Source organism: Coccinella septempunctata, chromosome 3 (genome assembly GCF_907165205.1).
Source record: "Coccinella septempunctata chromosome 3, icCocSept1.1, whole genome shotgun sequence".
Lineage (NCBI taxonomy): Eukaryota > Metazoa > Arthropoda > Insecta > Coleoptera > Coccinellidae > Coccinella > Coccinella septempunctata.
In genome coordinates, this window is record NC_058191.1 from 10,823,117 (window position 1) to 10,850,057 (window position 26,941).

General features: G+C 36.9%; 1 protein-coding gene across 1 annotated transcript in view; it reads left to right on the forward strand.

Moving 5' to 3' along the window:
- Positions 1-25,668, forward strand: part of LOC123310118 (4-coumarate--CoA ligase 3-like) — a 34,672-nt gene extending 9,004 nt beyond the window's left edge. The window contains exons 4-7 of the mRNA XM_044893510.1: positions 8,615-8,843; positions 12,829-13,017; positions 16,630-16,773; positions 24,979-25,668. Of these exons, the coding sequence (XP_044749445.1) occupies positions 8,615-8,843; positions 12,829-13,017; positions 16,630-16,773; positions 24,979-25,619 (1,203 nt within the window). The 3' untranslated portion in view covers positions 25,620-25,668. The remainder of the gene's footprint in view (positions 1-8,614; positions 8,844-12,828; positions 13,018-16,629; positions 16,774-24,978) is intronic.
- The last annotated feature ends 1,273 nt before the right edge of the window (positions 25,669-26,941 follow it).

Below are 26,941 nucleotides of genomic sequence, written 5' to 3' on the forward strand. Positions count from 1 at the left end.
TATTAAAATAGGGACAACCAGTGAGAGTTGGAATATAATAATCATTTTCGATATACGAGTACATTCTTCCAGTATATTGCAGGGAGATTTCACCTCCGGGGTTTACTCTCGAACATCAGCCAGTGGCGTAGCTAGGTAGTCAAGGGCCCAGTGGCGGCTGGTCTGTGAGGGCTATAGGGCTACAGCCCCCCATACAAGAAATCAATCCTTTTATGCTATTTACCTTCCCATACGATTTTCAATGAAAATATTACTTTCCACGATTATTTATATAATTTATTAATGTAAAACTTTCATGCGACTCCTGCAGTTTTGTTTATTTCAATCATAATCTAGCAGTTCGTGCCTGCATGGGCGATGAATCGTGTAGCCCCGAATTCTTGCATTCGGACAGTCATTCGGCTCCAGCCGCAACTCTTCGTGTCGGTCGTTTTAAGGAGTAAAAGGGCTACGATAAAAGTCGCCCCTATCCGCTTCATTCTAGCCGCTGCCGGCTAGCGTATAGACATCTTAGCGTGCGTTCGTATTTGTTTACGTTTTCAAATCACGGCGGACAATAGTGTTCAAATTATTTTAAAAACTGATTTCGCGAGGCTTTCGCTGGCGGAAAAAAGCCGTAATCAACTGCTGGGTAGACCGACTCCCGATTTAAATTTAACCCAGGCAGATAAAACTCCAAAAACATCTCAAGACAAGTGTATAACAATTGATAACGTATGGGCAAGGGCAGGATTTAGAGATTTGAAGCACCTCAATGAAAACATTAAGAAGCATGAGCTATCTGTAAATTGTTCGACAGAATTAGCTTTTCTGGTTACGACTAATATCGCTGCTCAATTAGAATACCGGAATAATATTATTAAGCACAACGAGCAAGTAGATAAGAACAGGTATGTTTCAAAAAGAATTATAAATTGCATAAAATTTTGCGGAAAACTGGTTTTAAAATTTCATATTTTTATTATTATTCTAAAAGTAGCCCCCTAGTGAACTAGATCACGAGCCGCCACTGCAAGGGCCCTGGTGCAAAAAACGAAGTGGGGCCCAGTAATAAATTATTTTGTTTTTATCAAGTCGAAATATGAATACTTCAAAGATGCAAAGCCAACTTTATCGTAATTTCTTCATCGGCCAAGCTACATACTGTTTACATATAATACCATAAGTATGTACCCGACACGAGTGTCTTTCGTGAGAATAGTTCTACAATTATTGAGGAAAAAATGTTATGTACGGAGTTAAACTTTAAAAACAAAAACTAGGTTTGTTTACATTTTTTTTTCAAGCCTTATTTTTCGAGAAGGAATTTATGACCTCAGTCAGTTCTAGATTTGATGCAGCTTTATGCTCTATTGATATTAGCGATAAATGTCGCAGTCGAGCTTAAGGGCCTTGTCCCACCAAAGCAACGCAACAGCGACGCGACAACGATCCGATATCCCCAGCGTGTATCTTTCGTTTTCATCCCATGTTTTTCAATCTTTTCAATCATGTTGTCCCACTAAAGCTACGCAACAGCGACACAATTTGAACGCGTTTAAATCGTGTCGCTGTGGCGTCGCTGTTGCGTAGCTTTGCTGGGACAACGCCCTAAGTCTTTTCGATGTCCTCTCAAAGCTAAAAAATTCTTTGCTAGGGTAAGTATGACATTGAATAATCTTCGAAGGAACATTTTCCAAAATGACTCTTCTTCGATAATTTCATCTTCAATTTCCTTATCAATAGTATATTTTTTTCCAACGTTCATACACAGCACATGCTTCCACATGTCCACTCGAAAATCTGTGTTGTTTAATTCTTCTTGATAAATGTCCCCAATGCCAGAACACCATGAATTTTTCCTTTGGGAAGAAAATAACCAGCAGGGTTGACGATAGATTGCGTCTAGTATTTTAGAATAACAGAGCCAAAACCGATGAACTGATCTATATTTAGGAGTTGAAAAGTAGTAAGATTAGAAAAACACCTGTTGTTTCGGTTGACATCTTTTGAAAAACGACCGGAGGCTGCAGAGAAAATTTGACGTTTTTTATCCGCACTCAATATTTTGTTGTTGAAGTTTCCCGAGTCGTTCGCATTTTCGAAAAATGATGATGTAAACAACACCCCTTCTTTTACCTGTGGCCTGCAGACATCGTCATCGGCGGCGGTATTTTCATCGACGAAAACTTGAAATTTTCTTCAGAAGGCTCGTTATTCTCAAAGAGCGCTGCACCGCTCACATTATCTCTATCTGGGTCACTATCAATATCAATAAAAATATTTCGGTCGTTACTACTTTTGTAAAAGGCTGAATAAAAAATTTGTCAATTTTGGGTAATTTTTGTTAACTACTATCTTCTCTTTCCTGGAGTGGTTTGCGCTTGAACGTACCACTGGTTTCTTTTTTTATCCATAATTGGAATTCGAAAACACAACCTTAGAGCAGCAAAAATGTTTACACTTTGCGTGACAGTAACCTGGTGAACCAAAATATATGAAATATGATAGAGTATATCAATAACCTAAACCTTTTATAAATGTGGATATACTTAAAAACAGATATAAGTAATAAAAATATGAAGGGAAAAAATTCTAATTTAATGACCAAATTGCTGGGAAAAAAAAAATCCAAAAAATTATTTCAGTAATTCCAACATTTTGAACCATCTCTAAAACAAGAACATATAATTGAGTTTCATCAAAAATGGTAAATATATACCAACGATGGATTTTTCAGACTTAAAGCGATTGACAATGCTGCGGAAAAAATTATGAAAAAATTATAAAAAACCTGTTGGGTTGAAAAAAAAATGCGAGTAATTTCAAAGCGTTTTCAGCAAATCAACATAAGGAACAACATGAAACATACCTTATCGGGAAAGAATACATAGCTTCGAAGCACCAAAGTAGCAGAATTTTTTATAGAATTTGGAACTGTTCGGGACGGGAGAGTTGGAAAAAAAATTAATCAACATTTCGGTACTGCGGAACAACAATCTTCTAAAGAACTTAAGGGATGTAAATAGAAAATAAAATGCAGTTCAATCTGGGTGGTGGGTGGCAAGGAGAGCGGGCGGTAATGACGACAACAGATTTTATATTACACCCAGTAATACTAGAGGCACAAATGTACCTAACATGATAAGGCACAAAAGAACTGGAAATCTCTGTACGGAAGAGTAGCGAGTAGCAATTTTTAATGATTCAAAATTCAATGTAATGTGAATGAATTTCTAGTGAAATAATCAATTGAAATAGATACTCATTATAATTTTTTCATATAATAATAGAAGAAGAAATTGAAAAATTCTATATGAAATGTTTTTCAGACATTTCAAACGGGATTTTTGCCCCCTCTTAGGGGCCGCCTAAGCTCGGGGGCCCCGGTGCACTGCACACTCTTGCACCTGCGTAGCTACGCCGCTGGCATAAGCTATTATTTCGTGAGGAAAAAAATGAAACTCGCAATATATATACTTCACTTATAGTTGAGGAGCCCAAGAGGGAAATTCGGGATTCACTCGAGCGTGTCAGATTAATATAAAGGGAGACACCTTGGACCCTGTAGAGTACCTCTACCAAAAATTAGACCTGCATATAGAGGAATTGTCCGGGAGAGCCTGTCAGAATAGTGAAAAAAAAACGGTCATTGTACAGGGTGGGCAAAATTCGTTGTCTACTGAAGGGATCTCGAGAACTATAGCATCTAGAAGAAAACGGACGACACAATCTCGAGCTCTTTTTCTTGACTAATCCAAAACTGAAAACAGATCCAGCCTAACGTTCATAGATTTTGAGTTACGAACGAAAATTGAGAAATTGTCATTTTCAATGAAGCTTAAACGACGTTTAAGCATAGAATCTCTATGCAAAAAAGCATGTTGAAGGAATTAATCTCGTTTAATGAAACGGTGCATATGGCCATAAGTCTCGTTTCGTAGACGCGTCTTTCATTACGTTTTGCGGAATATTTAAATCTGATAATAATCATAACGCATAACGCATACTCTGGATCCCAACAAACACAATATACAGCAACTGTACAAATACTGCACTACAAATGCCACCAGAATGCAGCACAGAGATTGCTGTACTGAAACTGCACAGTTTCTGTATTGATAATTCTGCATTTTCAAAACGCAGTTTTTGATGTACAGTAACTGCACAGTTTCTGTATTCATAATTCTGCATTTTCAAAATGCAGTTTGTGATGTACAGTGACTGCATAGTTTCTGTATTGATAATTCTGCATTTTCAAAACGCAGTTTTTGATGTACAGTGACTGCATAGTTTCTGTATTGATAATTCTGCATTTTCAAAATGCAGTTTGTGATGTACAGTGACTGCATAGTTTCTGTATTGATAATTCTGCATTTTCAAAACGCAGTTTTTGATGTACAGTGACTGCAGATTTTCTGTATTGATAATACTGCATTTTCAAAACGCAGTTTTTGATGTGCAGTAACTTCACAGTTTCTGTATTGATAATTCTGCATTTTCAAAACGCAGTTCTTGATGTACAGTAACTGCACAGTTTCTGTATTGATAATTCTGCATTTTCAAAACGCAGTTCTTGATATACAGTAACTGCACAGTTTCTGTATTGATAATTCTGCATTTTCAAAACGCAGTTTTTGATGTACAGTGACTGCATAGTTTCTGTATTGATAATTCTGCATTTTCAAAACGCAGTTTTTGATGTACAGTGACTGCATAGTTTCTGTATTGATAATTCTGCATTTTCAAAATGCAGTTTGTGATGTACAGTGACTGCATAGTTTCTGTATTGATAATTCTGCATTTTCAAAAAGCAGTTTGTGATGTACAGTGACTGCATAGTTTCTGTATTGATAGTTCTGCATTTTCAAAACGCAGTTGTTGATGTACAGTGACTGCAGATTTTCTGTATTGATAATACTGCATTTTCAAAACGCAGTTTTCGATGTGCAGTAACTTCACAGTTTCTGTATTGATAATTCTGCATTTTCAAAACGCAGTTCTTGATGTACAGTAACTGCACAGTTTCTGTATTGATAATTCTGCATTTTCAAAACGCAGTTCTTGATGTACAGTAACTGCACAGTTTCTGTATTGATAATTCTGCATTTTCAAAACGCAGTTCTTGATGTACAGTAACTGCACAGTTTCTGTATTGATAATTCTGCATTTTCAAAACGCAGTTTTTGATGTACAGTAACTGCACAGTTTCTGTATTCATAATTCTGCATTTTCAAAATGCAGTTTGTGATGTACAGTGACTGCATAGTTTCTGTATTGATAATTCTGCATTTTCAAAACGCAGTTTTTGATGTACAGTGACTGCAGATTTTCTGTATTGATAATACTGCATTTTCTAAACGCAGTTTGTGATGTACAGTGACTGCATAGTTTCTGTATTGATAATTCTGCATTTTCAAAACGCAGTTTTTGATGTACAGTGACTGCATAGTTTCTGTATTGATAATTCTGCATTTTCAAAATGCAGTTTGTGATGTACAGTGACTGCATAGTTTCTGTATTGATAATTCTGCATTTTCAAAAAGTAGTTTGTGATGTACAGTGACTGCATAGTTTCTGTATTGATAGTTCTGCATTTTCAAAACGCAGTTGTTGATGTACAGTGACTGCAGATTTTCTGTATTGATAATACTGCATTTTCAAAACGCAGTTTTTGATGTGCAGTAACTTCACAGTTTCTGTATTGATAATTCTGCATTTTCAAAACGCAGTTCTTGATGTACAGTAACTGCACAGTTTCTGTATTGATAATTCTGCATTTTCAAAACGCAGTTCTTGATATACAGTAACTGCACAGTTTCTGTATTGATAATTCTGCATTTTCAAAACGCAGTTTTTGATATACAATGACTGCACAGTTTCTGTATTTGCAATTCTTGATTTCAAAAATGGAGTATTTGATATAGAGTTAATAATAGAATATAGAATAATAATTCATAGGAATTCCTAAAACTTAGACATATACCTTCTTCAAGAAGTTGATAATTCGATTATGAAGGTTAAAGAGACATTTCATAAACAGATTTAATTCAATAATTGAAGACTCCGTTCATTACCAAAATATGGATTATACCCATGATAGAAGAATACTTCATCGCACCATGGTGGTACCAGAATTAGCCAAATGATGGCATCACTGCTCTTGACGGTTGCGATCACAGGGTAGCATACACGTCTATTGCGGTGCAGCATACGCCAAACGATGGCGCCACCGGCGACGCATTACTCTAAGTCCTCTATGTAACCAGCGTTTATAGCAGGCACAATCTACGATTGTCGTAGCTAACTCCTATGCTTCATTAATCTCCACCCCTAAGAGTAGGCTATGTCTCAATTGGCGTGAAGTCACCTTTGCGCTTACCGCAAAAATACTAAGGGAAATTGAAAATTTCTGATTTGCAGAATAGATTTTCTGTTTATAACTAGGAAACTTCTCTAATAGAATATTGTTTCGTAATTACAAGTTTCGATATGGTTTTTACACAGTGACTGCTACATTTAAAGTGCAGCTACTGTATAGTTTGAGCACAGTGTCTATTGTATATAAAATACAGGTTGCTGTACAGTTCTTGCGTGAACAAACTGCATATAAAACACAGCTAACTGTACAGTATTTGCACAGTGACCACTGCATTTAAAGTACAACTTGCTGTACAGTTTTAGCACGTAACTGCTGCATTTGAAGTGCAGCTATCTGTGCAGTTTTTCCAAAGTGAATACTGCATTTGAAGTACAGCTTGCTGTACAGTTTTAGCACGTCACTGCTGCATTTGAATTGCAGCTTGCTGTACAGTGGATTGCGATGCCATCGCTGTTTTTGAAGTGCAGCTGTGGCTGTATGTCGAATGCAGTTTGTACTGTACAGTAACTGCAAAGTCCACCTGGACATATACGGTCCTTTTTGGTGCAGTTATTGCATTACCGTAACTGCAGTCAATTGAAGCAACGATGTACAGTTTTTGTACAGTGACTGCATTTCAGTGTTTGCTGGGATGGTACTCTAGTTAATCTACTGGGTAAATTTTTGCAATTATTTGCACTTGGAAATTTATTTATTGATTGTGTTCTCGTTTCAAGACTAGTAGAAATTAATTAAGCTGAAATTTCCGTTCATCTTTCAGTATCAGTAACCGAACAGTTATAATTCTTTTAAATTTGTTGAATGAATATAGTGCTTCTCGACAAAAATTTTTTAGTTTGAATCGACTTATTCTGAAGTTGTTGTCTGAATGTTATAATATCATGAAAAATTTTAGAATATGAAAATAGAAATTCGAAGGACCTATTATACAGGGTGTCCCGGATAAGATGGGAAACATTTTAATGTCAGGTAGACAACACCTATATCGTATTATCTAGGAGTTCTAGATTCAGATTTACCAACAGGGTGTTTTTCAAATTTGAATGGAAATTAAAACCATTCTATCTTCTGAACTGAATCACCCATTTATTTGCTATTTATTTGGAATGAAGATAGCTTCCATGAGGTTCCAGAAAACTGCAATGAAATATTATTCGATTTGCAAGACCGTATCACATAAAGTTCGCGAAATCACCCTGTACAATGAATTTCATGATTTCTTCGATAGCTACGTAAACTGTTCAAATAATATTGCGTGGCACTCATAACGAATTGAATTTTGAATCTTCATGAATGAAATCAATTGAATATGCATCATTGAATGTTAATTTCAGTTTTCATTTGATCGAATACATCAGTTTCCTGAAGTAACTCGAGAATGGGTCTTTAACAATTATTTATCTTTAAGTCATTTGATTACCAAGAATAAACTTTAAAGAGATGGATAAGAAATAGGTGAAATAAAACAAAAACTAAGCGGCTTTCATTGTCTGTTCGAAATGATACTTCATTGTCTCAGAAGGAAATCTCAACTTTATTCAATCCATGAAAAGTATGCTTTCCAATGTCCAAAAAATGTTCCTGTATTGCTAAATGTGATTTCTTCAGGTTAAGGGCGCTCCTAGGCTGCATTTCTGAAGGGGAGGGGAATAATTGAATGAAAAATTAAATCTTCAAGTAACACCCAGAGATGGCAACACTTAACACTTTTTTCAATTTCACTAGGATACTAATTGTAGCCAATGACGAGACTTTTCGAGAATTTTTTTCATGTTCAAATTCATAGAATAGATAACTGCACCTCGGAAAGTTAATAACATGAATGAATATTTGTTCTTAAATGAAAAAAATATTGTTTTCCGTTTGACGAATAAAAAAATTTCTGACTTTCCGAGGTGACGAACTGATTGAATTGATGTATAATGAAAACCCCATATAAATTAGTGGTTTCTGACGTAAGATATTCATTTTTCCTTTTTGAACTGTCCACTATAACGGTGTAGATTCCTCTCAAGGGTCGGATTAAATTTCTCATCTTTTCATGAACTATTCTTGCTTTCGTTATCATTGTTAGGTGTACATTCTGGCTGTTTTATATAAGAGTATGTATATTCTTGTCCGAGTAGTTCAACTTATTTCAAACTTAGTCACATGTTTACAAAAAAATATTGAAATATTCCAACTATTCCATGTTGTTTTTTTGCTATGCCACGATTTACTTTGTCCGGTGTTGAACGTTTTTCCTTTTCCTAGAATGGACAAGATTTACCAAATGATACCATTGACTTTCACGAACTTTTGAATGCCGAAATAAATTATCCTGATATTAGACCTGGTAGCCCTGAAAACACAGCATTTCTACCTTATTCGAGTGGTACAACCGGTTTACCGAAAGGAGTTCAACTGACACATAATAATATAGTGTCGAACCTTTTTCAGCACCATAAACCACCAGAGGTGCGTTTCTTAAATGAAACTTCAGGTGCGTATTTCATCCCTTCTATTGGTTATAATGGTCTAATATTTGAGTCATTAGTCATCTCAGAACAGTATACAGGGTAATTCATTGGGCAATGAGCATACAATCAGGGTAGATGGAAGAAACCTATATTTTATGGGTCTACCATTCTTTGTTACCAAGATTCAGGATGATTTACTAATATTTTTAATTAATTATAACTTTTGCACAATCCTATACACTTCTGTGATATTTGATTCGTATTTTTTTTGTCAGGAGCACTATCGATGAACACAATAAAAAATCCCATTCCGAGTCCGGCTCTAAAAAATGTATGAGTTTATCTATTTCAAAATTTTATTCACAAATTTGGTAAGAGCAAAAAAAATAACAGATTACATTTATAACTAATCTGGATGTTTCGAAAATTAGGTGGCGCAAAATTTGAAAAAGTGAATTGTTTTTCCAAAATGGTACTTTTCCAGCTGAAATCATCAACTAATTTTATTCTTTTGATTTCTAGATCTCAAACTCATTGAAAAACGAGAGGGCATGTTTATATGCTTTATACGCTCTATAAAAAAAATAAAATAGAAAGGAAGTTGGATTAAACATACCTTTCTTTATTTTCAACAAGTATATCTAGATTTCGAATTTTGAAGGTCAAACATTATAACATTTTTTCAGCTAGAACAATATTAAGATAATCTCTCAACTATGTATTCTTGAATATAATAGTAAAATAAAGCAGTGAAACGTATTGTTAAATATTTTGAATACACTTAGACATCCCAAAATGCTTACAATGATTATAAATCTGAAGTGTATTATCTATATCTTGTAACGCCTTTTTCTCGGGAGTACTCGAGCGCCAGCTATTCTTTAAGGGAAAATAGCAAACCTACCCTGGTAGCTACTAGCCGAAGACAAGGTTCCTCGGTGTCTGGGGTGTTAGGGACAACCAGTGAAAGTCAAATTCAACGCAAACAAATTATATTTGTCGACTCGTACAAGGAAACACAAATGGCACTATTATAAAATTCGACTCGAGATCAGTGAATTTACAGGGCAAAACGGACGGAATGAAACAGGATCCGATCTCAAACGTTATACGAGGTTTTACGGACGTGTTCGCCAGCCAGAACCTAAGACGCACACTTAACGGACATATATCGGACTTCAGCCAGGTTAGGGGATAAAAAATGCCGACACAGAATTACGACGGCTCACCCTTAGGCGCGTTCGGCACTCCCCGGGTATCCACACCAGCAGAGTGCTTCCCTAACCGTAGGGGTGAACACGGGAACGAGATGAAAAAAAATGAGGGAAGGGTGAGCCACTCCAAAGTGCCTTCGGTACCCCCCGGGTATTCACACCAGTAGGGTACTTTAATGACAGTAGGGGTGGACTGGAAAGAGAAGGGAAAAGTGAGGGGAGGGTGAGCCACCCCAAAGTTCCTTCGGTACCCCCCGGGTATCCACACCAGCAGGGTACTTTAATTACAGTAGGGTTAACTCAGACTGTGGTATAGGAGTGGTGAAGATGGGAGCTGAAGTTCCAACAGTGAATATAAAAAAAACGGAGTGTCGTCTCACCTCTGGGTTCTATTCGGCCACTTACACTCGCAAAACAGAAATAAGTCGCCCCAAATGCGGTGAATAAGAAAAGAAAATAAAAGAAAATTGGAATTCTGAATGTTAAAAAAAAATTTAATAAAATTATTATCAGGAATTTGTACAATCGCTTTATTCTCTCAGGTAATTTTCAATATGCCGACGTTTCGGAGGCGAGTTCCTCCTTCTTCAGGGCTAAAAGACGAAAGAACACATAACAAAACAATCACAAAGACAGCCTCTGATACCAACCTCAAGAATTCAAGTTGTTCGAGAAAATATTATAGCGCAATAATCTCTCATGAGATCAGAATAAAACATAAATCTTAAAATCTTTAAAATTAACAGAACGTGCAAACAATTATAATCATAAAGTTGTCAAATCGAAACAGAAGTGTGGGACAATAGAACATAGACAAGGGGGAAAACTTCAAATGTCAAGAATCACAACCAAGACAAGTGACAGATATTTTTCTTTCTTCTCTCTTTCTTTTTTTCTGTCACTTGTCTTGGTTGTGATTCTTGACATTTGAAGTTTTCCCCCTTGTCTATGTTCTATTGTCCCACACTTCTGTTTCGATTTGACAACTTTATGATTATAATTGTTTGCACGTTCTGTTAATTTTAAAGATTTTATGATTTATGTTTTATTCTGATCTCATGAGAGATTATTGCGCTATAATATTTTCTCGAACAACTTGAATTCTTAAGGTTGGTATCAGAGGCTGTCTTTGTGATTGTTTCGTTATGTGTTCTTTTGTCTTTTAGCCCTGAAGAAGGAGAAACTCGCCTCCGAAACGTCGGCATATTGAAAATTACCTGAGAGAATAAAGCGATTGTCCAAATTCCTGATAATAGTTTTATTAAATTATAATCATGGACGAAAACCAAACTGAACTAAAAAGAAATCTTCTAATTGAATCTAAGACGGCCGACGGCACTAGTCGTAGGCAAACAGGCGAATTAAACACAAGTCAACTGGCAGGAAATAAATCGTAAGTGAAGTGACCTACGGGGGAACATCTGATTTTATACCCACAAGGGGGTGCGGAAATCAGATATGCCCTGACAGTCGAAATTCGGTAAAATATGCGTCGATGAAGACGTCTTAATTTCGACTTATCTGTGCTAGCGAACAAAAAACACGGTTATCTTCCAATTCAACATGTTTTATACGGTGCGACATCGTTTTTCAGAAAGGAAAACGGAATAAAAACGGTACGGAATGTTTACAATTCCGAACGATGTCGGAATCCTGAATTGAGGGGGTAGGTTTGAAAACTACCCTCTCGTTACAATCTACTTAAACTAAGCCAATTAATACCGAGAACACATCAGAAGAGTCAGGAAAGCTGACAAAATAAATAAAAGTGGATAGGAAAATTCAATATTTTTCATTTTCTGTTTTGTTCAACCTTTGTACCTAATGTAGATTTGTTCCAACGTTATGATTTCTTCGGAATTAAAATGATTCTCATTTTCCATTCTTTTTTCAATGTTGTTCGATGAACATATGCTCTTTTTCTGGAAAAGTACTATTTGGGGAAGACAATTTATTTATTTTCAATTATCTGCCACTTCATTTAACCAAAAAAAAAAAAAATATTTAGATTTGACTCAAGTTAAAAAAAACTTGTCGCTGGGTCGGTAAACGTCAGCTTGCTTTTGTTGTTATAGATGGAGTAAGGAGTAATGAGTAATGCAACTCACTTTTTGTAAATAATAATAAATATTCGAAGGATATTGAATATATCCTAATTTAACCTTAATAATAAGCATAAGGTTTCTGATTTTAAAAATATATACATCAGATATCTCTCCTTATCATCTTCTAATCTGTCACTCAGTAAACCAGAACTGAGGAAATTGACGGGCGCACTCACAGGGCACTGCCCCGTGAGGTATCATCTCAAACACATGGGAAAAACGCCCGATGACACTTGTCGCTATTGACAAGAAGCCACTGAGACAGCCAAACACTTGCTTTGATAAGAGTGCGAAGCTGTTCATCGGAAAAGGCTACAGCACCTTGGTTCGTGGTTCCTAGAGCCGGAACAAGTAATGGATGTGGCCCCCAGAAAAGTGGTGAAGTTCACTGGGACTTTACTGCCTGAATGGTAAACACCGCGGGGATGCATAAAATAGATCTGTAGGTCAAGGTGCATGCATGACCTTTCGGCCCCTCCTCTAATCTAATCTAATTATCTTCTAGTAGGAAGGAATATATGGGAGTATTAAACTAATGATTTCGATAATAAAAGCAGTTTTAGTGAAAACAACTAGAAGAAATAGCCGATATGAAGTCCTTCTGGTTTTTTCCATTTATCGTTTCAACATTTGTCACTAGATATTCAATCAAAACCAAAATTCTAACGACAATATTTTTCTATCCACAGATGATTTTCAGGAGATTTTTCCCACGACTCTACCACTTTACCACGCTTTTGGTTATAACGTAGTTATGAATGGTAGCGTCATTCATGGTGGGAAAGTGGTGACATTACGAAAATTCAGCCCGAAAGCGTATACGACAATGCTGAAAGAATATCCATGTAGCACAGGTCTATACGTTGTTCCCCCATTAGGTACGTATCTAGTCCTAGTCTGCTAGAATTGTTAATGGAAGTATTCAAAAAAATCAAGAGTGCAAACAAGCTTTCATTCAACTGTTTTTAGAAGAATAAAATTGTGAATTTTTGTTTACTCGACCATCGGGAATACAACAGTATTTCGCACCCCTTATAATGTGAATTTACAACTATATATCAAGGGCGGGATGGTGGTTGTGTAATGGGGGTTATAACCCCCCCATGAGTATCGAAATCCATGCGATCCGTGGTCACGTGAACTTAATTTCAAAGTAAATCTGAGGTGAAGTGTCGTCATCAGAAGAGTGCAGAAACCTTGCGGGAATATTCGAAGCAGAAATAGCAAGATTGATAAGACTGGCTTATCCTACAGCACAGGATAACTTGCTGGAACAACTCGCTGTCCAGAGATTCGTCGATGGGATTGAGAGATATGGACACCCAGCAGACCCTGCGGTTGGCACGACCTAGTACTTCAGATGACGTCTTGACCCATGCACTACAGTTTCAAGCTGCCAAACAAGGTTCGCTCATGGGAAAGAGCAAGATGAGAACCACCGTCGAAGAACCCTCAGCCAGCGATGAGAGCATATAACACGTAGTACGTCCAGGGACAACGAAATAGAAGATGTAGATGCTGGAATTGACGAGAGAGGTCATATTCAGCGCAACTATAAGAATCTGGCTACAACAAAACACCAAGAGCGGAAAAACTAAAGCAGATTGGTGAAAAGAGGCATAAACCAACCTGCCACGACAATGCCTCAGAAGATATAATCCAGGCTATCAAGTATTTATGTCGACGGTAAAATTGATGGGCGGTCGGTTAAGATGTTAGTTACACCGGCTCAGCGCGAACTAAAGTGAGGCCGGATATAGTGGAAAAATCTTACATATGATGGTTCGTTTACGGACTGCAACTGGTGAAGACCTATCAACACATAGAAAGAATCTGGTAGCAGAATACATAGAGGATGACATCTTGGGAATCAAGGATAACGGCTTCCAGATGAATATGAGAAACGACGTCTTGAGAATTGGAACTCTGGAAATTCCATTCTTGGGATGTAAAGATACAAACAAAGATGTTGACCTACGTGGGCGGGCAGAAACCGTAGTGAAGAAGCACTTAGACAAAGATCTTCGGGCCTTCGGGAGGGTTGTATAAGGCTCATCGAACAGGCTACTGGGAATAAATGTTGCTGCTAGAATCAGAAAAGATTATCAAGGACATGCCCGAACAAGGAATAATAGAACTACCACATTGTCCCTGGTCCTCACCGGTTATTCTGATGGAAAAGAAATATGGCAGCACCAGATTTTGCGTCGACTACCGTTGTCTGAACGAAGTCACTAAGATGGATTCTTACCCTATTCCAAGGATTGACAACACTTTGGACACGCATTCTGGCTTGAAAAGCGTGTATTGACAAGTGGAACTAGATTTCAAGGACGAAGAGAAAACCTCTTTTACGATTAGGACAGAATTTTGGCAGTTCACACTAATACCGTTTGGTCATTGTAATGCACCTGCAACTTTCGAATGGAAAACATTCCTCGAGGATTATCTTGGAAGAAATGCCTTGTTTATTTGGATGATGTCATTGTTTTTGGCCGGACATTCGATGACCACTTGAAGAATTCAAGTGACGTTCTTGAGAGGCTGTGTACTGCAAATCTAAAACTCAGTCCGAAGAAGTGCCACAAAGTGCTAGGAAAGGAGTGAAAAACTTAGAACATGTAGTATCTGAAGCTAGAGTTAGCGCCGACCAAGACAAGATCAATGTCGAACTGGAAAGCAAGATCTCTTCTAGGCGCCTGAAGATTTATCATTAGCCCTGGTGTCGCTGAAGATCGGCGTATGTCCAGAGAAATATCATTCGTCTTCAGGAAGAAATTAGGCCGTGTATCAATCAACAGCCTCGTCCCGGTAAAGCCCTGAGGCTAGCCGATGACCGGCGTTACCTTTTCTACCTTGTAACCAAGAGATTCTTCGATAACAAACCTGACTGTAGAGGTATGTGGTGTAGCTTGTTGAACCTGAGGGTTTACCTGGCAAAACTGAAGGTGAAGAAGCTAGCTATGCCAAAGTTGGGTTGTGGTCCGAAACCCTCGAATACGCCCCTGCTGCCGCTCGTAAACATCGCGAATTTCGCTATAGCTCTCGGCGCTGCGAGAATATTCTCGAACGGGGGCGTAGCGTTATGGAAGATACGCAAGGCGGATTGCGAGGCAGTTAGAGTTCTGAAAAGAGCCGAGTGAGCAGTGAATTCCGAATAGTTACAACAACGTGCAAAAGTAGTTGCAGTAAATTAGTGACTGTGTAAATAAATTAGAGTTAGTCCTTGTACATTAATTAGTGTAGTAGTTGTGTAAATAGATAAGGCATCAGAAAAGAAAAAAAATTGATCAACCCCGAGAACTTTACAATATGTTTGTAAATTCACAACACTTTTTTGGAAATCACATAAGAATGTAGCCACAATGGAGCTTAAAAATCGAGAGAAAATTCATGCCAATAATTGATGAAAATCCATAATAAACTGAAAATATTGGATCCTAAAGATGATATGCTGATAGCGAAACACGTGTAGCGGTTAAATAATTCATTCTAGTGAAAACCAAGTAATCCAGTTTCTGGAGGAATTCGAAATGTTGAGCGCTTAAATAAAAGTAATAGACCGTCAAGTCAACGGTGAATGATTGGTTTGGTTTAGTTGCCTATTACAAAGTTTATTTTATTATTTTCAGAACACTTGTATGTTTTTTGCTATTAATTTATTCATGCAAGTTTTAGTGTTCACTGGGTATATGTTTCTGAGTAGCTTCATGAGTTGGGCTTTCTTTGAAATAGCAATATTTATGATAACCTTTAGTATCGTTCCGAATTTTAATAAGAAATAGCTAGTATCGGTCAAGGAACCAAATCAAAGAATACTATTCCTTCAGCGACGTTTCGGCACCTTTATTGGGCCTTCTTCAGGCTACAAATAGAGAAAAACTCATAAAAAACAAAACAATATACAAATATAAAATTACAATGATTAAAAATAAACATGAAAACAATAAAATGAAATAATATGAAATAACAGGTCGACAAGAACAATTAAAGATGGTCAATTATGACTAAACATCGGAATGTGAACAGACATGTGAATAAAACTATGAAAAAGCACCAAAAAAGGCTATTCCACAAACTCACCATCGGAATACAAGAAAAAATTAAAAAATTGAATCTTTCATTAAAGAAAATCGTCTGCAACATAAAATAAGCATTTAGGTATAACATGGATCAAAATCATCGATGTACACAGAATCAACACGGTTCACACACAATGGAGATATCCGAGAGCCAACTGAACCCCAACATGATGTTGGGGTTCAGTATGAGTTTTTCTCTATTTGTAGCCTGAAGAAGGCCCAATAAAGGTGCCGAAACGTCGCTGAAGGAATAGTATTCTTTGATTTGGTTCCTTGACCGATACTAGCTATTTCTTATAGCAATATTTATGTTTGTCTCACAGGAAATTTTTTTATTGTGATATTCTTAGTTATCATAATTTTTATATGTGAGTAATTGTTTGTATAACATTTTTCATATTTTTCTAGTTCTCATGCTCATCAATAGTGAGGATGCAAAAGTGGAGTATTTGAGAAATTTACGATTCTTGGTCAGTGGCGCTGCTCCATTGTCAGAATCAGATGAACAGAGATTTCTGGAGAAATTTGGTGATCATATAGCGATATCCCAAGGTATTCTTTTATTTTTTCTCTTTCTCTCTTCTTCACATTCTTTAATTAAGATTTGCTTATATGCTATCCAGATGAGTGCTTGAATTTCTATATCTGAGCGAGAGGTTGATGTTTCTCCAATCACTCATAAAAATGAAACTGTTTTTTTCGACCCAATATTCGACGAAGAATACCTATTAAGAAAATCACATCTTGCCTATTCTAATTATGAAGATATTAAATGTGTTTGAGTTATCCACAGGGAATTACTGTTACGTGGAGGTGACATGTTTCTGAGAGCAATATTCAAATAACGGTGGTGAGAGATTCGGTGATTGTGATGATTATCGAATAGAATACTCAATTATACTTGTATCGCTGAAGGAGGAGGTTATTTTGAGTATTCAGAGTTCTGCTAGAGTACCTACTAATAAAATAACCGAGAAAATCCTAATTTATTATTAAAGAGTGTTCCCATTTTTTGTGGGGAATTAATCATAATTTTGTGCTGAAAATTTGCATGAATTTTCACATCTCTAAAACTTCCGGATATACTGGAAACAACCTACCACTGTCTACACAATATACACCCAATATATATCTTCGCATGGCTCTTTCTGCGATGGAAGAATGCTTGGAATTGACGAAACCTAATTAAATACTGGTAGTAGCTTCTGAGTATTATCGAGTAGTACTCGAGCGCCATCTAGTAAGATCGAAACCCAGACGAAGACAATGGCATATTAACCATATTTCCTCTAATCTAGTACACTGGCTTGCTTATTGTAAACAACATGCGTGTAAGAATTGAGAAGGTGGGAGCAGAATTGATACCAGCAGTAAAATAATGAAAGAATGATAACGCCTTAACCGGGAGGCAATGAATACAAAGATAATAAAGATTAATTCAGAGACATATCGCCCGCCGATATGAAAATCAACAAGTAGTGTTACGATATGAATTGAACTAGCCAATTTGCTATCGTCGGGACAACTATATGGAAAACGTTAAACCGGAGAAGAGCAAATGCTGACCATGCTGACCTCGTCAGAGACACGCAGCTCCTTCTTCGATGGAAAAACGTCAATTCCTCTGTGTAACTTCAACAAATCATACAGTGGATACAGGATCCCAGCAAGAAGTGTCCCGGCGGTTGAACGTTTCGCAAAGTCTTAGAATAGGTTCATCTGAATCAACTCGTTAGCTTATGTTCTTGAGGTAGGCCAGCAGTGCCAGTACAACAGCTGCTCAAGATTTAATTTGAACATCAGTGCTAGGAGGAATCTCAGACGTGCTGCATCCCGGCTCATTAGATCATTGAGGGTTGCAAGAGGAGTTCTTATTTCTAATCAGACTGTTAGACGTTACACGTCGGGAGTAATAAAGAGCACGCAGGCGGCACAACATTTTGAATAGGAAACACAAAGTACGCCGACGGCAGTGGGGCGAGGATCATTGCAAGTGAATAGTCCTTTGGTCAACTCCGATGGGCGCACCCTTGTTTAAAGGGAAAGAGGTTCTCATAAGTGCTTTTGGAGGTTCCATATTATGGTTATGGGGTTGCATTTGTTCGAACAGTTGCACAGGATTGCTTGTTTAACAGAACGTTAGTATGATCAGCCAAAGATATCAAAATATGATAATCGAACCAGTTTAATTTCAATTGAAAATAATTGAAAAAAATTTTCCAGGAAAATTCTCATTCATTTCTGAAAAAATCAAGAATATCAAATTAACATACAGCCATTATTATGGAATTCTTCAAAATCTCAATTGTTGTTTTGATTTCTGTCCACAATCTCGTGAAATATTATTCATGCTACTCTGATATCTGATCAGAATCGAATATTCCTGAAAGTTCAGGTATCCCTAGCAATTGTTGAGAAGTGTACACAAATTAATTTTGTTGCATTTGTTAAGGTTCATATTCAACACATAAGTATACTTATTATGAGTTTATGAGATGATGATATTATAATATATCAAATTTCTTTGTAACATCCTTCAGACCCTTCAGAACACTCAAAACCATCTGCATCATCCTCTAACAAACCAACGCACTACTCATGATACCACTTTTTCTTGGAACATAAACTCAAAGAATGGAAACTGAATATTTGTTGTTGGCCCAAGAATGGAGTGTGATAGTTGCTTAGTGTCGCCAATCACAATCGAGATAGAGATCAATTTTCAATGCGAAAACATAAAAATGTATCCATGTAACGCCATTATCTTAGTGTCGCGCTAGACAGAGAAGTATCGAAGATGTGTACTACAATAAATGCAATGGCTATTGCATGTATATACACTGCGCAAAAAAATTAACGCACATTATGGAAATCTCGAATTTATTCTACAACTGAAGGTGTTCTCAATGATAATTATTTTTATCAGAATTATGCATGCATATGTTATCCACTTTCAACGGTTTTCTTCAATACAGATGTTTTTTCCCAGCAGGAATAAAAAAAGATGATATTATCAGATTTTGAATGTATTGGCTCCATTCTAAAATCAGTTGTCCTCGATCAATTCTAGTGATCAATTCTAGTGATCAATAGTTTTTCTTTCGTTTGATTTTCTACACTCGATCGCTACGCAACGCGAAACATGCAATTTGACCCAAGAGAAATGTGCCCAAGCGGTAATTTTGCGAGGAGAAGGGTGGACATACACAAGAATTGCAGAAAGGTTTGGAGTTTCCCATACAAGTGTGTCAAGAATGTTGCAGCCATTCAGGGAGACAGGTATGAATGTCCGAAGACCAGGACAGGGTAGACCACGGGTAACAACTGCCATTCAAGAACGTTACTTGAGAGTTTCTTCGTTGAGACAACGGTTTGCAACCGCTCGCCTCCTTCAAATTCAGCTTGAGCAAACACATGAGGTGCAAATTAGCACTCAGACAATAAGAAATCGCCTCAGAGAATATGATTTAAGGCCTCGTGTCGCGGCAAGAGGCCCAGCTCTTACCCCAGCCCATCGAAGGGCGCGTTTGGATTTTGCGAGAGAGCATTCCATTGGGACGAGGCCGATTGGGAAAGAGTTCTCTTCACAGATGAGTCTAGATTCTGCCTCTACCATTGTTATCGACGTTCCCTTGTATACAGACGTCCACATGAAAGATATGCTCAGTGCAATTTTCTGAATACTACTGGTTTCGGGGGAGGATCGATCGATTGGTATGGGGTGGAATATCTTTGACTGCTCGCACAGACCTAGTGGTCGTTGATAATGGAGCTATGAATGCTGATAAGTATATACAAGGAACATTTTTGAATGGCAATCAGAATGGAATTCATGTAATCTCTTTAATAAAGATTTGATTACTGATCCTTCAAAAAAAGTTCCTGGCTTTGATCTTCCAAGAAAAATTTGGTGTACTCTAAATCGACTGAGGACTGGCCATGGTCGGTGTAATAGCATGCTCTTTAGGTGGAATGCTGTTGATAGTCCAAGATGTGAGTGTGGTGCAGAAGAAGAAACTATAGACCACTTGGTGAACAGTTGTAGAAAATATCGTTTTCAGGGTGGTTTCGAAGGTATTCATTCGGTTACCGATTCTTTTTTGAGTTGGGTTACTAATTTCAAAATTATTTAATGAGTAATATAAAATGCAATACACCCCTCTCGTTTTTTTCTTTCTTTTTTGTTTTCAGATTATTCTTCGTCAACCATCATAGTAGAAGGAATGGGAGAAAGTTTTTGGATTTTGGCATAGGAAGAAGATGTCCTCCAATTTCAATTATTTTCAGCTTATTCTTTACACAAATTCATCATCATTACACTTATACTGGCAAACAGAGAGTTTTTTCTGAGGTTTTTATCTCTGTTTTTTTTCATGTATCATACGAAGATATGTATGGTACCCCGTTGACATTTTTCCTCTGCTTACACTGAGATCTGGAACGTGGAACAGGTTTTTAGGATCTGTCTCTTGTTCCATTTCTTTACACCCGCTTCATTGTTATTTTCAGATTGTAAAAATTTGTAACACTCTTTTTCAAAAGAATATATATATATATATATAAGAGCATGTAGTGCCATACATTGGTGAAAATTCCATTTTTATGGACGATAATGCCAGACCCCATCGTGCGCGCATCGTTCAGGAGTACCTTGAAGAGGTTGAAGTCTCTCGAATGGAATGGCCAGCAAGAAGCCCAGATCTCAATCCGATTGAGCAGGTTTGGGACAACCTCAATAGAAGGCTGAGAAGTTCAGAAAATCATCCAGCTACTCTTGATGACTTAGGAATCCAACTCGGAGAAATCTGGGAAGGATTAGATCAGAACATTTTAAGATCACTCATTTTGAGTATGAACCGTCGTTGCCGAGCTGTAATTAACGCAAGGGGTGGAAATACCAAGTATTAAATCACTTATCAGCATTTCAGTATTTTGAAAATTGTTCATTTCTCTTCTTTCACATAAGATTCGGTGAAATCCTGAATTTTTCTTCCATTTAATGTGCTTTAATTTTTTTGCGCAGTGTATTTGTGTTCCAAGCACTTTACACTTTTGATACCACTCCTATAACACTGTGAAATCTGACTCGCATATTTGAGGAGCTATCTAAGAATGTGCTAATTCAGAGCACCGGCGACCATTATAAATCGAATTTCTGTTACGTAGGCCTTATTGTGGAAGCCCTCCATAGGCCTTAGAAACCGACAGGCCTCTTACCCGCATCTACCTTATAGCCCAGAAACAATAACTCTGTAAAAAGGGTATCCCATTTGATCAAACCAAGTATGGCCATTGAGTATCAATTGAGGTTTAATACTCAATGGTATGGCGCAATAAATTCTGGTATAACCGGAAGTACCATCTAGACCGAAATATTTAAGCTGAAAAGAACCCGGTCTCATAAAGATTCACAAAATGTCAGGAAATAGTTATTTTCCTATCAAGTGCGGAAAGTGATACTTGCCCGCACGAAACTGCCGTTGCCCGAACGATGCGAAGCAGAGTTCGGGTAAGCAGTTGAGTGCGGGCAAGACACTTTCCGCAAGAGTTATAGTCCGAGAGCTGGCAGCAAAAACAACTACCTCATAAGTTACCAAAGTTTTGGTTTGGCACTTTGGTTCAACTTTATTACCAAAACTTGAAACCGCTCGTCTGCCGGGCGTGAGTGGTCGCCTTATGGGATAAAAAAAAATTGAAAAGATGAGAAAAAATCGATTGGAACTTCCTAATAGTTACCAAGATGAATGTTGTGTTAAAATGGTCTAGGATCTTAACTGAATTGAAATCGTAAGCGTCTGCCAACAGGGGTGGTCGCTATTTTGAAACAGACGCTGTCAAATACAGGGTGGTCCAGATCGTAACCAAGAAAATTAAACCACGTATTCTACATCAAAAATAAGCCCTAGTTTGTCATATAAACATATGTCGAGAAATGTTTCTTCTCCGAGATACGGGGTGTTCAAATTATAGAAAAAAAATGTTTTTTATTAATAACTTTCACACTGCTTGGAATATTTTTATGAAATTTGAGACATAGGTTTTGAGCGTCAAGGAGCACTTTTTGCATAATATCATTTCTTTTCTATTCTATCAGTGGCGTCCGTACTGCAGCGAGACTGAATATTTTCAGATAAAAAAATGATACGCCACTGGTTTTTCCGACAATAAAAATTACTTTTCAAATCCTTATTCAATTTGGAGCAAATTCGGTCTCTTGACTTTTTGCTGTACGAGGCACCGTTTCCGGTTAAAAAAATAAAACACATTATCATGCATAAAGAAATCGCCAAAATTTGATATGGTAGGTATATTATAATAATAAGACTATTTTTGTGAACGAAACGTGTAACTAAAAAAAAATTAGCATTAACAACCACAGTCGAAACGAACTTAAAGAAGATGTTCGAAGTATGACCCATTTTGCTGAACACATAATTCACATCGACGTCTAATAGATCCGACAGCAGCAGCTAAATTTCGATTTCTCAATTCGTCGCAAGCATTTTGAATACGGCCAATAAGTTTTTCCCTTGAGTTCACAGGAGTCATATATACGATTTCTTTCAAAAACCCCCATACGAAGTAGTCCAAAGGGGTAATATCGGGGCTCCGTGGAGGCCAACTGACTGGCCCATTACGTCCGATCCATCTTTCTGGAAAATTATTATCCAACCAGTTCCTCACATTTCTATGAAAGTGGGCTGGACAACCGTCAAGTTGAAACCAAGCCGCTAATCTTGATTCTACTGGAAAATTTTCCCACATATTTGCAAGCTCTGCCATTAGAAATTGTAAAAAATTTTCACCACTAACTCGTTCTGGTAAGAAATAGGGTGCAAATAGGTGATTATTATAAACTCCAAGTCAAACATTAACACTAAATTCTTGGTCGAATGGGATGTGGATTTTCGTTGCCCATACATGCTGGTTATGAAAGTTTACCACGCCCCAACGACTAAAACTCGATTCATCAGTCCATAATATAGTATTTAAAAAGTCTCTATTCTGCTCAATTGAACGAAGAATCCATTGGCAAAAAAATAACCTTCGCTGTTCATCACCTTCTCGTAAACCTTGGACGGGTTGCAAGAATTTTTGACTTAGAAAATCGAATTGTGCGAGCTGCTATTCGACTGCTTGTTGTTGGATTCCTATCAAATTCACGAAGTATCCTCCATGGCACACTTTGCTTTCCACAATAAAGAAATAACAGTCTTTTATGGTTATGCTTGTATTGAAACGAGTAATTGGAAACCAAAAATGTCATTTAAGTTTTCTAATCAAATTAATCTACCCTAAAAATAGGAGAAAATTGCTACAAAACCGTAGTAAGCTTTTTATTGCTATATAAAATTTTTGCGATTTCTTCCTGCATGAGAATGTGTTTTATTTTTTTAACCGGAAACGGTGCCTCGTACAGCAAAAAGTCAAGAGACCGAATTTGCTCCAAATTAAATAAGGATTTGAAAAATAATTTTTATTGTCGGAAAAACCAGTGGCGTATCAGTTTTTCATCTGAAAATATTCAGTCTCGCTGCAGTACGGAGGCCACAGGTAGAAAAGAAAAGAAATGATATTATGCAAAAAGTGCTCCTTGACGCTCAAAAACTATGTCTCAAATTTCATAAAAATATTTCAAGCAGTGTGAAAGTTATTAATAAAAAACATTTTTTTTTTCTATAATTTTAACACCCCGTATCTCGGAGAGGAAACATTTCTCAACATATGTTCATATGACAAACTAGGGCTTATTTTTGATGTAGAATACGTGGTTAAAATTTCTTGGTTATGAACTGGACCACCCTGTATTTGACAGCATCTGTTTCGAAATAGCGACCACCCCTGTTGGCAGACGCTTACGATTTCAATTCAGTTAAGATCCTAGACCATTTTGACACAACATTAATCTTGGTAACTATTAGGAAGTTCCAATCGATTTTTTCTCATCTTTCAATTTTTTTTATCCCATAAGGCGACCACTCACGCCCGGCAGACGAGCGGTTTCAAGTTTTGGTAATAAAGTTGAACCAAAGTGCCAAACCAAACCTTTGGTAACTTATGAGGTAGTTGTTTTTGCTGCCAGCTCTCGGACTATTAGGAACAATATTTTTTCTACAAGCGCTTGAAATATATAAATATATCCATTTCACGAAACAGATCATATCCCATTTGATTAATTCATATACAATGACAGACGTAATTCTGCATGTCATTACTATGGGTTTCTCATCGTTGACGTTCTATGCATAGAATCATGATAGAATTTAATTTACTCTATAATATTTGCGTGCGGGAAAAACCCCTGCTAATCCATTCCCGCACGCAAATGCGTGCGGGAAAGAAATAGCAGGCGGTTTTCCCGCACGTTTTGGGAAAGTGACTCTTTGCAACTTGGAATGCGTGCGGGAAAAAGGTTGAACGCGCACGCTTGTAGAAAAAAGTTTCATTCGAGGCTCTAGATACGTCAAATGGACACTATATGTTATAATATAATATGTTTCCCCCTAAAAGGAGATATGATCATCGCCGTTATCTTGTAGAACCCGTATAGAACTGCTCATCTTACAACTTGTCAATATAAGACCTACTGTAATAGCACAACACAAAATTAGATACTGCAACATCTCTCTATTTGGTGGATAATTTCTTCAGATAATGTTATTGATTCCAATCAGAGTGTGGAAAATATGTAACATAAGTTATTAAAATCCAAGAGGGTTTCAATTTCTCCTTTCATCACCTAATGTAATTTTACAGGTTATGGCATGACTGAAACTACCAGTATAATTAGTTATGCATATCCAAATGTTATCAAAGGAAGGACATCGAGCAAAGGATCTGTTGGAATACCACTCTTCAACACAAGAATCAAAATTTTGAACATAGATGACGAAAAAAGCCCGCCATTGGGACCTCTTAAAACCGGTGAAATTTACGTCAAGGGACCTCAGGTGATGAAAGGTTATTTGAATCGTCCTGAAGAGACCACCAAGTGTCTTTCAACAGACGGATGGCTACGAACTGGTGACATAGGCTACTACAACGAAGATGGCTTCCTTTTCATCACTGATCGTTTCAAGGAATTAATTAAAGTGAAAGCACACCAGGTACCGCCAGCGGAACTCGAAAGCATCATTCGCTCCTTTCCAGGTGTTTCTGAGGCAGCTGTGATAGGGATACCACACCCGAGCAGTGGGGAGGTACCGAGGGCTTACGTAGTGCCGAAAAAAGGGACTGTCATTGATGTTAAAAAATTGGATGAATTTGTTTCTTCGAATGTCGCCAAATATAAGGAGCTTAAGGGTGGTATTGTGGTTGTTGATGAGATACCTAAGAGTCCTTCTGGAAAAATTTTGAGGAGGCTAATTAAAGAAGAATTTTCACGAAATGATAGATGATATAAGAGTTATTGAAATATGTAATTTATTGATTGAAATGGTGGAAGAATAAATTTTGGGCATTATTCATTTTTCAGTGTGTTAAATAAAATACCAGTCGAGTATACATAAAAAATTTGATGTATTCACATAACCAAAAATATATAGACTTTTTTGATTTATTGGATTTGTAATGCTTTGTTCATGGTATATTTTTATTCCAACTGGTACCAAATAAAAATGTAATTGAGTCAGGAACTAGAGGAAATACCCACAGATCGAAACAAAGCAAAGGTGCCGCACTCTACATTTTCATAAATATCCCAGTAAGCCTGCGACTTCCGCTACTCGGCGGTCATTCTAGGTGCGTCAAGTTGCTGACTCACCTATTGAATTTTGGTATCAAAATTTTTTAGGAATTTTGTGCTCATTTTGTGCTAATTTGTGCCATATGTAAAATATTTCACAACTGATGATGAAACGATACTTGCTTTCATAGTAACGGAGTGAAAAATTAATTTCCGTCACTAGACGATTTTAAAGGAATCTACGAGAGAAGCTTTTTAAGGCGTTTTTGGTACTTTTAATTTGAAATAATAGCAACATTCTATTGGAAATTAGAAAAAATATTGTGTGAAACAAGTTGGGAAACACAATTTTTCGTATTTCGCGTTTTTTTGCGAAACGAGCGAAGCGAGACATTATAAAATTCTCGAACTGTATACATAAGCAATGCATCAATCATATTTCATGCAATCTTTCAATATTCAGTACCACATTGCAAAAAGATTGCTTTCATTCATACTACAAAAAATCTGACAAATTCTTCATTTTTTGTTTTCCTGTCATCTTGAAATTCTCAAATCTGTGCATCTACGATAATTTAAATAATCATGATCCTCATTAGTGATACGTTAACATACCAAATATTAAAATTTCCTAAAATTCAGAGAACAAATAAACTAACCTAGATCTCAGAACTGAGAAACCTCTTTTAAATTCCCAACTGAAATAATCTTTTATATGAAACTAAAATTTGTACCACTAAACGATTCGAATTATTACTCACGACAATTCAACAATACTTTTATTTGGATAAAACTGAAATTTCAAAAATAACCTTCAAATTTCAATGCGTTAGATTTTTTAAATTTTTTTATAATTTCCAGGTTGACTCCTTTCTCAATTTTCAATATCCATTTCCTGACTGAACAGATAGATATCATTGATATTGAAGACACCACGTACTCCATCTGTGTTAATCTTCTTCAATCGATAACTATTCAAATTGTTTTTGGTATGAATCATATATGGTCCTTCAAAAGGAGGCAATAGTTTTACGC